At 43.9% G+C, this 15,283-nt stretch overlaps 1 protein-coding gene across 1 annotated transcript in view; it reads left to right on the plus strand.

Moving 5' to 3' along the window:
* The first annotated feature begins 291 nt into the window (after positions 1–291).
* LOC134610908 (P2X purinoceptor 4-like) overlaps positions 292–15,283 on the plus strand; it is a 34,750-nt gene continuing 19,758 nt past the window's right edge. The window contains exons 1-2 of the mRNA XM_063454247.1: positions 292–512; positions 3,333–3,480. Coding sequence (XP_063310317.1) covers positions 373–512; positions 3,333–3,480 — 288 coding nt within the window. The 5' untranslated portion in view covers positions 292–372. The remainder of the gene's footprint in view (positions 513–3,332; positions 3,481–15,283) is intronic.

The following is a 15,283-nucleotide window of genomic DNA, read 5'->3' on the forward strand; positions in this document are numbered from 1 at the left end:
AATGATAAAATGCATTAAAACATATGGTAAAATGTTCCTTGCGGTTTGACAACACCTTTATTTGTGCATGGACCTGGAGTGTGCCCCAAGACAAAAATATTCAAAGCTTCCTCTTAAAAGCACGTCTTGAAAATGTTCTTTCAAGAGAGTTAAATTTTTTTTAAAAAGATTAACTTGAAACAGGTTTTATGAACTTTATAAACTTGTTGTGACTTTTCCTTGTTCCGTTTAATAGTGACCGTTAGGTGGCGCTGACGGGACACATTTTGCCCCTCCCCGGCTTATCCGGTCTTATTCCCAGCAGGCAGACAGGTCATATGATCTGAGCAGTTCAGGATTCCCCGTGGTTGGTACCTGGAGCCCAGTGGAGCCATGGCGAGCAGGGGGTTCTGCCGGGAGCTGTACAGCTGTATCTTTGATTACAGCACCCCGCGTATAGCGCTCATCAAGAGCAGGAAGGTTGGTGTCATGAACAGGCTCATCCAGCTGGGAATTCTCGCCTATGTGATTGGGTATGGAATGACACATTGTATCTGTTAACGTTCTATTCCATTTACCTTGTGACCTTGCTGCTTACAGTGATCATGTTAATATATTCATTAATTAATTGGCAGAGGTGGCAGTTGATGATACATTCACGTGGCTTGTTATCTCTAATGATTCTGAATTCCTGATACATAAAACTTTGTCTAATGGAGATGTATTCAGAATCGAACCCACTCTGCGCTTGGGATTTCTCCAATCTCACGGTTGCTAAGTTTGCCATATGTGTACCGGTATCTGGCTTACTGTAATGCCATCAGTCTGCTCTCGGTACCTGCCCAGGGAGACCTTGCTGAGTACAGTCATTTCACCCTAGCTCAGCACCGGCTGGGGTTTGTAGGAGTTTAAATCAGTTGTGTGGGTGTGTATCATTTTACAACTTGTTTGCAGATTAACTAAACGCTTCATTATAGTGAGTTAAAAATTATAGAAGTGAGGTTCGTCAAGACAAAAGCAAGTGCAGTTCTGGGGCAACGGAGCAATCACCGTGGAAACCAATAGACTGTCTGTCAACATTTATCACTTTGCACCCAAATTGGCACATTTGATAACTCTCCCCCAAATATGCACAATTAAGGATACAATGACTGATATAAAAAGTTCTGATGTATTCGTAACTAAAATTCTGTACTCTAAATTATTATTACCCATTGAGGGAAACATTGTTGTATTGCCTTTTATTTGTTTTTGGGTGGGGGCGGCATACCATCCTCATTAGAACTTGAGAAACCATAGTCCAGCATTAAATATGTCTCTCTGTAAATTAAGATGAACAGTTTGAATAATCTCTTATTATTGGGTTTCTTGTAAACGGTGAAATAGTGCCTTGAGTTAAACGTGATGAGTTTGCTATCTTGCCATATGTTATGTTTTTCTACTCAAGTGATGCCAGCCTGCTCTTTGTACCTGCCCTGGGAGAAATGACTCTGTACAGTGAATGCAATGTCACTTTTGCCCTAGATCTAATCTGCTTGTAGAAGTGTTTGAACTGGATTCATTGTCCAATAACTACCTGGATAGCAGCTAACTAATGCCACATAGATATGTTGCTGTGTGGAAGGGTCTGATTAACTAAAGAGTGAATATAGTGCATTAGCAAAAGCACACCCTTAAGGCTAAAATGGCTGGTTTAAAATATACTGTACTGCTGTATTCCTAACTTACCATATATACTCAAGTATAAGTATATTTTTTTTGTGCTGAAAAAGCCCCACTCGGCTTATATTTGGCTTATACTCAACTTACATTGCCATAATGCAGACCAGGACCGCCAGGCTCATTACAAGCCCAGCGGTCCTGTTGGGGGCTGGCCGCGAGCTCTTACTTACCTTTGTAGCAGCTCCTGTCAACTCCGTTCAGCTCACAGTGTAAGTCTCACGCAAGACTTACACGGGGAGCTGACCGGAGCTCCTACAAAGGTAAGTAACCGCTTGCTCCGCCCATCCAGTGGACCGCCAGGGAATGTTACAGCCCCCTTCCCTGGCCAGGCAACCAGCAGGGAGGGGACTAAAATAAATAATTAAATATAAAAATAATTGAAATAATATAAAAAATTTAAAATAATTATATTAACATAATATTACAATAATACAAATGCCCTCCCCCCACCCAGTTTATATATATATATATATATATATATATATATATATATATATATATATATATATATATATATATATATATATACACACACACACACTGCATTCATTATATATATATATATATATATATATATATATATATACACACACACACTGCATTCATTATATACAAACACACACTGTAAATACATATTCGTTTAATGTAATTTTATTGGGATCTAATTTTATTTAGACATTTACCAGTAGCTGCTGCATTTCCCACTCTAGGCTTACTCGAGTCCCAGTTTTTTGTGCTAAAATTAGGGGCCTCTGCTTATATTCGGGTCGACTTATGTACGAGTATATACGGCTAACTGGTTTTATTTTAAACATACTGAATTTTAGCTGCCTAGGGAAAAAGTGAAGTGTTGTAGCATTAAAAGGGAACCGTCTCCTCTCTGGGAACTGCACCATTGAATAATATCACGTTATGGCACAAAAAGGGAACCGTCTCCTCTCTGGGAACTGCACCATTGAATAATATCACGTTATGGCACAAAAAGGGAACCGTCGCCTCTCTGGGAACTGCACCATTGAATAATAACCTCACCAAAGGTCAAAAAGCAAATGAGGAGGAGAAACCAAAATATTGGGGAAGGTTTATTAGTGTCCTATTCTTAAAAACTTGTGCATTGTACTAAATGTGGGGCAGTCACCATGGAAACCCAACGGAACCAGCAAGTAGATTTCATTAGTGATTCCTAATAGGTGTGTTGGAGAAACTCGATTTCATCATCAAACATGCTTGTGATTTAAGTATCCTCAAGGATGTGCTGGTGGTAAATTAGCAAAGCTGACCCACGTATACATTAACTAATTAATGCATTTTGCATTTCTGGGCACAAATAACTATAATATTCAGGTTTCCATTAGCACCAATCTTTAGTTAAAGGAACACTATAGTGTTGGGAATATAAAGATGATTATAGAGCATTATGGGAATTTCAGTCCAATGTAGATTAAAGGACAGTCAATTAGAATTCAGTCTAATATTATGAACATTCTCTCTGCTAGTGTTGGATAAGCTGTGTGTGTGTGTGTATATATATATATATAAATGACCTGCTGTTTCCTAGTGACATTCCAAAATATATATAAGTCCAATATTATAAACACACGTTTAACTTTCTTGTCTGCATATATTCACAGGTGGGTCTTTGTCTGGGAGAAAGGCTACCAGGAGTTTGACACAGTAGTCAGCTCTGTGACTTCGAAAGTGAAGGGCGTAGCAGTGACCAACACCTCAGCGTTAGGCACAAGGATCTGGGATGTGGCTGATTATGTTATACCGCCTCAGGTACATTTACTATACACTATACTAATGTTTACTTGGCTAAGTTGATGAAAGTATTAACACCCTTTAAATTAATAACAAGTTATGTTGAGGAAGCAGGAAGAGTACTATAAGTTTGCTCATTGCATTGGTTATATTTTCAGGATTCCTCTGTTCTGGTCTCTTAATCCTGTTAAAGGAACACAAACATAGTCGTAAAAACACCGTCTAGCATTCCTTCTCTCCCTTAAATACAGTAAAACCTTCATTTTATTCCAGTATGTAGCTGCTGGCACTGCCTCTGATCTGCCTGATTGGATGACATAATCAGATGTCTTGTTCTGAGCCAATCACAATGCTTTCCCACTGGAAAGTATTTGATTGGCTGAGACGGTCAAGGGGGCAGAGCCAGCACAAGCCAAACACAGCCCTGGACAATCAGCATCTCCTCATAGAGATGCATTTAATCAATGCGTCTCTATACAGAGTGTGAAGACACTGACTGTCACTGCCCCAGGAAGCACCTCTAGTAGCCATATGAGGAGTGGCCAGTGGAGGTACCCAGGGCTGTAATGTAAACACTGCATTTTTCTGAAAAGACAGTGTTTCCTGCAAAAAGCCTGAAGGGAATGATTATACTCATCAGAACAAATACAATAAGCTGTAGTTGTTCTGGTGACTATAGCGTCCCTTTAATTTGCCATAGTTGCCCACATCACCCAACTGTATGATGTCAGAGAGACAGTGTAGCTTTCTTTGTCTGTATACCTTTTGCATGGCATCCAGTTGTACTCAGTGACCCCTATAGGGTTTCTCATGGAATTTGATGAGCGGTACAGCAGCTCAGTGCAGTTTCATTCATGACAAAATATGAATGGCTTTTACGTGGGCCAACTATCAATGGTTTGAGTCCAGGGAAACCACAATTTCTGTTGGTATTGAGGTATCGGCACAGCTGGTTTTTATCATAGCAAGTCCTACTTTATTGGTAGGATTCCGGTTTGTAGGTTCTATCCAGCTGTCTGGACAGGCAGAAACTGTAAACTACCTTTCAGTGTACTGGGAACACAAACTCCATGGCCTGGTAACAATGTGCAAGGACTGGGAATTGGAGACGTGAGTATTTTATACTTGTTCCAAGCTAAGGAACAATTTCAGATACAAAGGGCTTGCTTTTCATTTATTTATTTATTTTTAAATTTAGGGGGGATGCACTTGTCCTTAAATAAACAACTGATGGTGTAGATAAAACTTTATATATGGGGACACTGTAAGCACTAAACCAACATTGGACTGCAGGAAAATGATCTATACACCGAAACAACTCCATTAAGGTAACGTTGTGTTGGTGTTTATAGTGTCCCTTTAAAGGGCACCTGTCATGCCCCAAAACACATGCTCATTAGGTTGAGTAGAATATTTTATCTATACGTTGTGCTTCCAGTTTTGCTAACAAATGTTTTTTACAGCCCTATAGTAAAGCACCTATCGCCCATCGACACGGTACGACCCATATTCACCCACCGCACACAGCCTGTATACCCCCCCCCCCCCACACACACACACACACACACAGTCTATATTACCTCTACACACACAATGTGTAATCCCTGTCCACAAACACACTACTGCCACTATCTAGACATGTACCAGACTGCAGCCCTGACAGCCCCATTCACACCATAAGTTGTCTACTCTGACACATAACACCACAAGCAATCTATACCACACAAACGCACACTTTTAACCCTTTCCCTCTTTTTTGTCCTCTGGTGTCCCACATTTAATGAAATCAGAGACAGGTCACAGGTCTTCTGCAGGGCTCTGCAAATGGGCTGCCATAGAGTGACATCGAACAAGCACAGCCACTTTGGGGTGCATGCCTATGATGATGCCAGTGCCCCCAACTATTGGGTTGCTGTGCCTTAAAATGCCCAGGCTGAATTTTTGTCCCATTTTGTCCCGGCTCATGGACACACATACAGGTACACATACAGAGATGTACTCATGGACCTACAAATACAGACACATAGTGACAGATGTACTTATACGTTTTTAAGTTTAACAATTTCCTAGGCTGCACATTGCGCAAGAGAATGCAAACATAAATATTCCATAAACCTCCACAACTTACTTGTGTCTCAGCCATATGCCAGAGAGAGAGTAAATAAAACCGTACAGGCCTCCAACTACTTAAAATCGTTACGGCTCACATTCTTTATGGCAGCAGGAACAAGTGACGATAGAACCAAACTAATCAGGGGGTGCCTCTTAAGTTGTTATGGTACTTTTTGAAAGTAAACCAAAATGTTCAAAGTCTATCTGTTCCTGTCCAAATCAATAAAATTAAATTGCGTATATACGCTGAAGTAATTAAGTCTGACACACGAGGTTCAGGTTAAAATAACTTCGAGAAAGTTTATTGGCAAGTGAAGTAAAAGCGGGCGCGCAGGCCCTTTTAAGAGGCATTTTGCGTCATCATTGATTATTAGAATATCAGCAAATAAACATCATCAATTGGATTAATTGTTAAGTGACGGAGTTAGTGTCTTACCTATTGGTTAGTAAAATTAAGAGGTTAGTCCCGTGCCCACCCATCAGAGGTGGGATTATTCTGGACACGGGTGGGGGACAAGGGGGTCCTAAGCGTCATTTTACACGGTCAGTGATATCAGGCTTTATGTCCAGGTGCAAGGTCTCTTATGAATAGAACATTTCATTACTACTGTGTTCTGTGGCCTTCAAACTATACTATCTTACAAGCTCTTAAGGAGTAGCCAGCAAGTCTTAAGGAGTAGCCAGCACCTCCTGGTACTTGTCCTTGAAGGAAACACGGTCTTTGTCTACTGTATTAATTGGGTTGAGAAGTTCAGTCACGTAATGTAGTTTTAAAATGAACAAGTTAAGTCATGAGGACAAAATGGAGGATTGAAGAAGTCAGGTTAGGAGGACAAAATGGAGGATGAAGTCACAGTATAAAGTTAAAATGGAGTTAGTACGATAATTCAATACAAGCACAATAAAGATTTTTAATAATTCCACATCAGTCCCCCCTATGAAATGTTAGATTCTAAGAGATAAAACTTTATTATATTAGTATCAGAAGACGTGTTAACCCAAAGGCACAGAAACCCCGTGGCCGCTAGCTAGGTGTTAATGCAAAGTGCAAGGCTGTCCCTAGGTCTGACCCTAATAGGCTAACCATCCGTCAGTATGGCTCTCGAACGCTTCACACCCAAGGGTATCCCATGGCAGCTAACCCACCACTTCTCCACATGGGGCCTTTACCATTCACTGACAGATGCTGTCCCTGAGCTAGTCCCTTCCTAGAATTCCTGCACTTTATCGACAAAAGGGAATGTTTGCAGCGGCAGACAGGGTGAGTTGATGTCTTGGAATTCTTGGTCATCAACTTCGAGATGGGTCAAAGTGGGTGCTGCTTGGTCAACAGTCTTCATGAGGGATTTTCTCAGACATGGGAGGACACAACAAAAGAGAAGAGCAAAGATAAAAAGAAAAATTAGTATAGCCATACCAATCTGCATTAAAGCCTTTTGCCATCCTGTCATCCAACCAAACCATCTTTCCCAGGGATCCTTTATCCCAGAATTCCTTTTTAACTCTTCAGACAGGTCATTTAATTTTTCTATAGCTAGTGTGACTTTACCATTAGGGCCTGTGTTTTCTGGGATGTAGGTACAACATGTCATAGTGTCGGGCAAAATCTTACAAACCCCTCCTTTTTCGGCTAAGATCATATCTAGGGCCATTCTATTCTGGAAAGTCATTTGGGATGTGGCCTGCAACTGTTCGGCCAACCCCTGGAGGGCGTCTCTGGTGTAATTGACAAAACGCTGTTGATTATAATAAATGTAATTTATCCAATTTAGATTCTTGTTTGCGGTAACTATGGTAAAAATTGATTCAAATCCTGCAGCAACTTCATCCCTAGCTTTAAACTCATTGGGCACCCCCCTGGGCACTCCAATGGCATCAATATATACATGAGGATCAAAACTTCCTTTCACTGGGGCGTCACGTTTAACCTTAGTGTGGCTGAACTCATGGGTGTTGAGGTGTGTGTCAGAAATAATATGTATAGGCATAATGGCCTTAGTCAAAGTACACTCTCCCCACCATTCTGTGTCCATTCTGGATCTTAGCTGTAAATCCCCACACAACCAATAAATGTCCCCTAGTGACCTAGTGTGATGTTGCAGCAGACGTACAGGGACAGTTCTGTATGTAGCACAATAGCCTTTGGAAAAGTTACCCACAAATTTACCAATACCATCGTACATGGCATAGCAAGTGTAATTACCTTTATATACGGTAATACCATCAGGGGGTTTGACATCGTTGGCTAGGAGAGGATACTCCTTTGTCCATGCAATACATATGGACCTGTTAAAATTATAGTGATAGGCAAAAAGGCTTAAAATACATTCTTCTATATCTACAGGTAGGATTAAAGGTACGGTACCCAGGTGAGGCCGGGCACCTCCACACACGTAACATGCAGTTCTATTATGCTTATTAGCGTTATATTTCATCCATTCTAACCATAAATTTACATCATTAAAACCTGTTTCAGCGGCCATGGTATCTTCAAAAGTGGGGTTAGCAATGGCCATCATGTCTTGAAAGGTCTGGATATGAGGTTTTAATGGGTTAGGGACCATATGGGTGGCCCCTTGCCACTCAGAAGAGTTGCACATATCTTTAAGGTAGAAATGCCCTAACTTTTGGTAGGAACCCTTTTTCCAATACATTCCCATCACATACTGGTCTGCATCTGTTGGACTTGGATGCTCAATGTTAAGGATTAATTTCATTGGTGTACTCCCCCCAGGCTTTCTCAAAGTCATTCTCTGGAGGAGCGATCTACCATGATCATCTACTTTAGCTACGGCACTTTTTGGTTTGTAACCCCAGGCAGGCCCGGCATTCCATCCCGCCGCCCCCCAATGGTCACAATTGTGCCCCCATTGTTTGTCAACTACACAAACATATGGGTCTTTCGAATGAGGGATATCTCTATAGATGCTCTGGATTTGTGGTGTGGGAAATGGGCATTCTACAATATCACAATAGTCAAAGGTATAAGTAGCCACCTGGGTGCATGATGAATTATACCAGAAGGTGTACCCACTAATGTCTTTGGTAATGGCTACTTGCTGGGCCTTCATAAGGCTAATTAAGGAGAAGATGTACCAGAGATACATGTTTGTGCGATATTCGCTTCCTCTGGGGCAGGAGATTTCTTGCAGTGGGAAGCGTGGATCCAATTTGGCCTACCGGCCAATTTGACGGAGGTTGCGGTAATCAGGAGAACTTGGAATGGACCGTCAAATCTCGGTTCTAGGGTATTTTTCCGCACAAACTTCTTAACCAGGACCCAATCTCCGGGGAGTAGGTTATGGGAACCTGTATCCAATTCGGGATCTGGAATTGAAGAGAAAACTTGGGCATGTATTTTGTTTAGGACATTTGCAAGTTCAGTTACATAGTCTACTAAAACATCTGATTGGAGTTGCAACTGCTGCGGATAATAACAACCTAGTCTGGGTGCTGTCCCAAATAGAACCTCATATGGGGACAGTGAATGCTTCCCTCTAGGTGTGTGTCTAACACTAAATAGAGCTATTGGTAGGCTTTCTGGCCAGGGCATCTTTGTTTCTTGTGACATTTTTAACATTCTGGTTTTTAGAGTGCCATTCATGCGCTCCACTTTACCACTACTTTGTGGGTGGTAAGGGGTATGGAAGGCTAGAGTCACCCCTAGAGCAGTCCAAATTTCTTTAGTCACAGTTGCTGTAAAGGCTGGGCCTTGATCACTCTCAATAACTTCTGGGAGTCCGAATCTACATACAATATCTGTAAGTAGGCGCTTTGCGGTTGTTTTTGCAGTGATATTGGCCACTGGGTATGCCTCTGGCCATCCTGAGAACATGTCCACTATGACTAGTGCATATTCATGGGGCCCACTCTTGGGCATTTGGATGTGGTCAATTTGAATTCGTTGGAAGGGGTACATGGGCTTTGCCAGGTGTTTCGCAGGCACCTTAATTGGTCTTCCTGGATTGCATTTTGCACAGATGACACAGGCCTTGCAAAAGCTATTGATCAATGTTGTGATTCCAGGTGCTTCATAATACTTCTGTATGAGGGCGGCCATCAATTCTTTTGACAGGTGCGCAGGCCCATGTGCCCATTGGACCACTGCTGGGTATAAATTTCTGGGAAGACAAAATTTGAAGTTGTTGTAATATATTCCGTCCTTTTGGACAGCTCCTTTCTTTTTCCATTTCTGGATTTCCTCAGGAGTGACTGCAGCTTGTTGTTCTTGTAAGATTCGCAAATCAGTAGGAAGAGTTTGCAAAGCAAAAATAGGGACTTCTTCTTCTTCTTCTTCCTGTCCGGACACTTCTTCATCCACTTCCTGCAAATCCCTGGCCGCTAACTTAGCAGCTTGATCAGCCAAATGGTTGCCCTTTGCTTCATCTGTATCCAATTTCCCATGGGCCTTGACTTTCAAAACGGCCACCTCTTTGGGGAGTAGGAGGGCATCCATTAGCTCCTTGATTGCAGTGCAGTGTTTGACTGGTGTACCGGCGGTGGTAAGAAATCCTCTAGTCTTCCAAATAAGGCCGAAGTCATGTGCCACACCCAGAGCATATCTTGAATCTGTATAGATGTTAGCACGTTTTCCTTCGGAAATTTTGCATGCTGAAGTCAGAGCCTGTAATTCAGCTTCTTGCGCAGACATTGCTGGCGGTAAGGATGATGATTTAATGACTTCATCTGTTGTGGTTACGGCATATCCTGTGTGATATGTTCCTCCTTCATCGGCATATCTCGATCCGTCCACAAACAGGGTAAAATCCGGATCTGGTAATGGGTTCTCATGCACAGTTGGTAAGTGCACTGTTTCCATTTTCATCTGTTCAAAACAGTCATGAGGTGTTTCTGGGTCATAATCATTCTTTATGACTAGATCTTGGAATTCCTTCTCCAGGAAATGGCGTGGCCATGCTTCTAGAAGGTCAGTTGTTGGGTATTTGACAATACCATTTTCCTGTAGCTGTTCTTCGTTCATGGTGGCCCATAGTTTTGCCATAGGCCCAAGATCATTCCATGACCTTGTCTTCAACTTGGTAACAGGAATATGTGGGATAGCAGTATCCCAATGACGGTAAAGGTAGTTAAGTTGTTGAGGTAGCTGGATCAAGACCATGCTATTGCCTTCAGAGTCACAATAGAAGTCTTGTGCAGTGAGCTTTACATCGGTCCGGTGGTAAAGCTCATCTTCATAGCAAGGTTCAGGAGTAATGTTCGGTTTGTACCACATGGTACAGAAGGCGTGATCTGGGCCCTCACAGAGAGGTTTTTCGCCTTCATAAAATGTCAAATGTGGATGCATGACTTTCTTGATACATCCACAGAGCAGGTGAATGTAGGTTTCATCCGTGATAAATCCATAATAGATACCCCCCTCAGGGAGTGGAAGAAGAGTGGACGGATTAAGCACTTGACATCTTTGGATGGAAATGTTGTCAGGCAAAAGAAGATGACACTGTAGGCGCAGATGTCTGGCTGGAGACACGTGCTTGAGCTGGACTTGGTTGACGATGGCAGAGATGTCATGAGGGGCCAAAACAACCAGAGGGTGGCCAAGGACCAGGTCTGAGGTCCTTTCAATGAGTTCTCTTGCAGCAAAAACAGCCCTGAGACAGGAAGGAGTCCCTCTGGCCACAATGTCCAGTTGACATGAGAAATATCCAATAGGCCTCTGGCGACCTCTTAAGTCATTAGTTTGGGTGAGTACTCCTGTTGCGTGGCCTTGTCTTTCAGAGACAAACAATTTAAAGGGTTTGGAGTAGTCAGGTAGGCCCAAGGCAGGAGCAGAAGCAATGGCCCGTTTTAAAGCATCGAAATTGGCCAGGGCTTCATTGGTCAGACAGAACGGGTCAGACTTAAGAGCATCATAGAGAGGTTGCATAAGCAGAGAGGCTTCAGGGATCCATGCTCTGCAGTAGGAAATGAGGCCTAGGAAGGCATGAAGAGACTTTGAAGTCCTTGGAGGTGGAATGTCCAAAACAGCTCTCACCCGGTCCCGAGTAAGATGTCTGGTACCTTGAGATAGGCAATGTCCAAGGAAGATCACTGAAGATTGACAGAATTGTAGCTTGATGAGTGAAGCTTTGCATCCTTGTTCTGCCAAATAGCAAAGGAGACTAAGTGAACACCTTTCAGTAGTGGGTACATCATCTCCACATAGCAAGAGATCATCCACATACTGAAGCAGGACAACTTCTGGGTGCTCAGCTTGCCATGGGTCAAGGATGGTGCCCATGGCCTTAGCAAACTGACTTGGAGAATTTTGTGCCCCTTGGGGCATGACAGTCCAGGTATACTGTTGCATTTCATGAGTGAAAGCAAACAGGTATTGACAGGATGGGTCCAGTGGGACACTGAAAAAGGCATTGGCCAGGTCAATAACTGTAAAGAATTTTGCAGATGGTGGGACTCCAGAGAGCAGAGTATGAGGATTTGGTACAAGAGGGGTGTCCAGGACGGTAGCTTCATTAACAGCACGGAGGTCCTGGACCATCCTGTACTTCTCTGGTTCACCCTTTGGAGTTTTCTTTTTCACAGGAAATAACGGGGTATTGCATTCAGATTTACATTTTACCAGGGCACCCTTCTCCAAGAGTGCCTTGATGTGGACAGAAATTGCAGCGGACTGTGCTGGTTTTAATGGATATTGTGGTTTCCTTGGTAACTTAGCTCCTGAAATAAGCTTTACCACCACAGGGGGAACATTTAGGTGACCTATGTCCTCTGGGCCTGAGGACCATAACTTAGCGGGCACCTGTGTTTTTAATTCCTCTGGGAAATTAGACCTTAATTCTGCTGCCTCCTCACGGGGCTTTTCTAAATGCAGCATCAGAGGCAAAGAGCATAGGGCTGAAGTGTCTGATACAGACAGAGGTGTAAACATTTCTACCTGCCCATCCGGGGTAAAGGTGATGGATGCTTGCAGGCGTGAGAGAACATCAGCACCTAACAGGTTAATGGGGCATGTGGAGGATACTACAAAGCGAGCAAGCAGGCTAGAGCCAACTCGTAGTGGAGTTGTTAAAGGGCTACGTCTTGGCTGGCCATCCACTCCAACACAAGAGACATCAATACTGGACAGGAAGGATGGGTCTGGCAGGTCTTGTTCTCGTAGAACACTACGGGCTGCACCTGTGTCAACTAGAAATGTAGTAGGATGGTCTTCAATGGGCAAAGTCACTGTGGCAAGTGGCCCTCCCTTATCCCCTATAGACGCTGCCATTATAGGGGTTACAGACACAGGCTTGCCAGTTTCCTAATCATCTGGTTCTTCAATAATTGGAATCTTTTTCTCGGTCTTGGGGCCTGGGGCAGGCTTAGAGAACTTTCTGGGTGCCCCGGGTTCCTTTTTAGGTTCCGGACAATCACTTCTGTAGTGTCCCTGAGCCCCACAATTAAAACAAGTTACATCCTCTAACCTGGCACCCCTGGTGCCAGAGGTGATGGGGGTAGCGCGGGCCACCATGAGTGGAGCTGGATTGGGTCTTCTTGGGGTCTGAACAGATTCCAGACCTCTAGCAACTAAAAGCAGGGTATCCAAGGGAACAACCTTGTATTCAGGACGTGCGGCAATGATTCCTTTGCGTATAGAGTCTTTAACACCTTGGACAAACGCACCTGACAGCATTTGTGAATGAATCTTATCTGTAAGATCAAACCCCAAATCTGTGAACATTTGATACAGTCTTGCATGAAACCTTTCCACTGATTCTCCTTTATCTTGAATAACATCAGTAAGGCCAGCAGCCTGATCTGCAAGTTTGTCCTTAGCCCATTCTCTTAATTGGGTGCAAAAAGTTACTCCAGAGGGGTAATCAACATCACTGCTGAGCAGATCTGTACTGAGGTGTCGGGCCATACTTGGCCAATACGCATCCCCTGCTTTGATAGCACAAATGCTCAGTAAATCACGCCATGCGGCGGAATAAGTCTTTTGAATTTGAACTATCCCTCGGTAGAAGGGCATAGGCTGCTTTTCTGGGTCAGGGAGTGATTTCATTAGAGCACTAGCTTGAGTGGGATTAAAAGCAACATATTTAGGAGGGGCCTGTTCTCCCCGACCCTTGTGGCCAAAGGGGTCATCGATAGAACGATGAGTTGGGGCTCCCGCGGCAAGTTCCGATGAGACATGGGACACCCTGTCCATCTCGTCATCATCGAATTCTATGATATTGGCTCTTTTGCGCGGTGCAGGGCCCGCATGAGGTGAAAGGATCGGTGGTTGGGAACGAGCCCCGGATGCAGGGGTGGCTAGCGAGTCATAACCTGGGGATAGGTAGTCACCGGGAATTACCGGCATCAGGGCCGAACTGGGGGCCGCCATATTGGTGGCCGGAAAAGGTGTTACATTAGGGTTAAGGGAAGGAGTGGCGGCCATGTTAGATGTGGGCACACCCGGAGCAACCTGTGCCGGACTGGGCATAACCGGAACTTGGGGAGTGGCTTGTGGAAGGGGTAGTGGATATCCGGGATAGGGCAGGGCCATGGAATAAGGGAAGGGGTAGGGCCAGGCTGGGGAGGGAAAGGAGGTGGGGTATTGGGCTGGGGCGGAGATGGGAGGGGACGGAGAGGGATTGGTAGGGGTGGGTGTAGAGGGAGGAGCCGTGGTGAGGGTGGACGAGGTGGTTGGCTGGGCGGATGCAGAGGGGAGGGGATCATTAATGGAGAGGGATTGTAGGGAAGGGATGGCAGATGAAATGGTAGGGGAAGGTATAGCAGGTAGCGTAGGGATGGATGAGGATGATGGGAATGTCAAAGATGGGGAAGGGGAAAAGAAAGATCCATCAGAATTCAGGACCGGGCAGACAGGGGAGGTAATGGGATGGGTGTTAGGAGGATTGGGAGTGGGGAACATAGTCGGCTGGCTATCACTTATGGCTGACTGAACCTTGGGGATAGACATTCCCTGGGCGCCGGTTTTGGGCGCTGGCTGAGGGTAGACCCCAGCAACACAATTATTATGATACACAAACAATTTCACACCTTTGTGATTTATCTCTTCCTCAACCCAACCTTCTAGCTGAATAGCCTTCGCTACTCTATACCATGCTTCAGCAGTTTTTAATAAACCATTATCTGTAAGCTTGCCTTTCTTTTCTGTCAGTAACCTACGCCAACTTTCTGGTTGCAATCTTCCACATGTCGGTACAGCAATTTTACATACTTTTGCAATCTTTTCAACACCTTTAACCATTTCCTCACCCTCTCTGTCTTCGACTAAATCACATGCTAACCAGCCCTTACTGGGCTTGCTTAAATCCTGTCCCATAATCCCTTTACCCCTATACCAGCGTCCTAGATATAGGGAGAGAGAAGGAAAATTGAACAAGAACGTCTACAATGCTCGACTGCCACCCGAGAATCGTGGGACTTTCTCAGGTGCGTCTTCCCAAAACGTAGACTAGTCACTGAATCCGCCTACCCGGGGTGGTAGACACGGATTGGAGCGAGGTGAGAAGTGTGTGACCAATCACTTCTCTTTCAAGAGAAATGGGAGTGGATAGTATAATAATATAGGAAGTTTAGAAAAGATGAAAGGCAAGGAAAAATCCTTAGAGACAGACACAGGAGTTCATGAGACTCCTAATAAAACAGACAAGACAACAATACAATTGAAATACAGTGCATGCATTACAGTTCAAATAAAATCAACAATAATCCCTTTCCTTCTACATGTGCTTACTCCAAAGTCACCTTTCTCAACCTC

The sequence above is a fragment of the Pelobates fuscus genome, chromosome 5 (assembly GCF_036172605.1).
Source record: "Pelobates fuscus isolate aPelFus1 chromosome 5, aPelFus1.pri, whole genome shotgun sequence".
Lineage (NCBI taxonomy): Eukaryota > Metazoa > Chordata > Amphibia > Anura > Pelobatidae > Pelobates > Pelobates fuscus.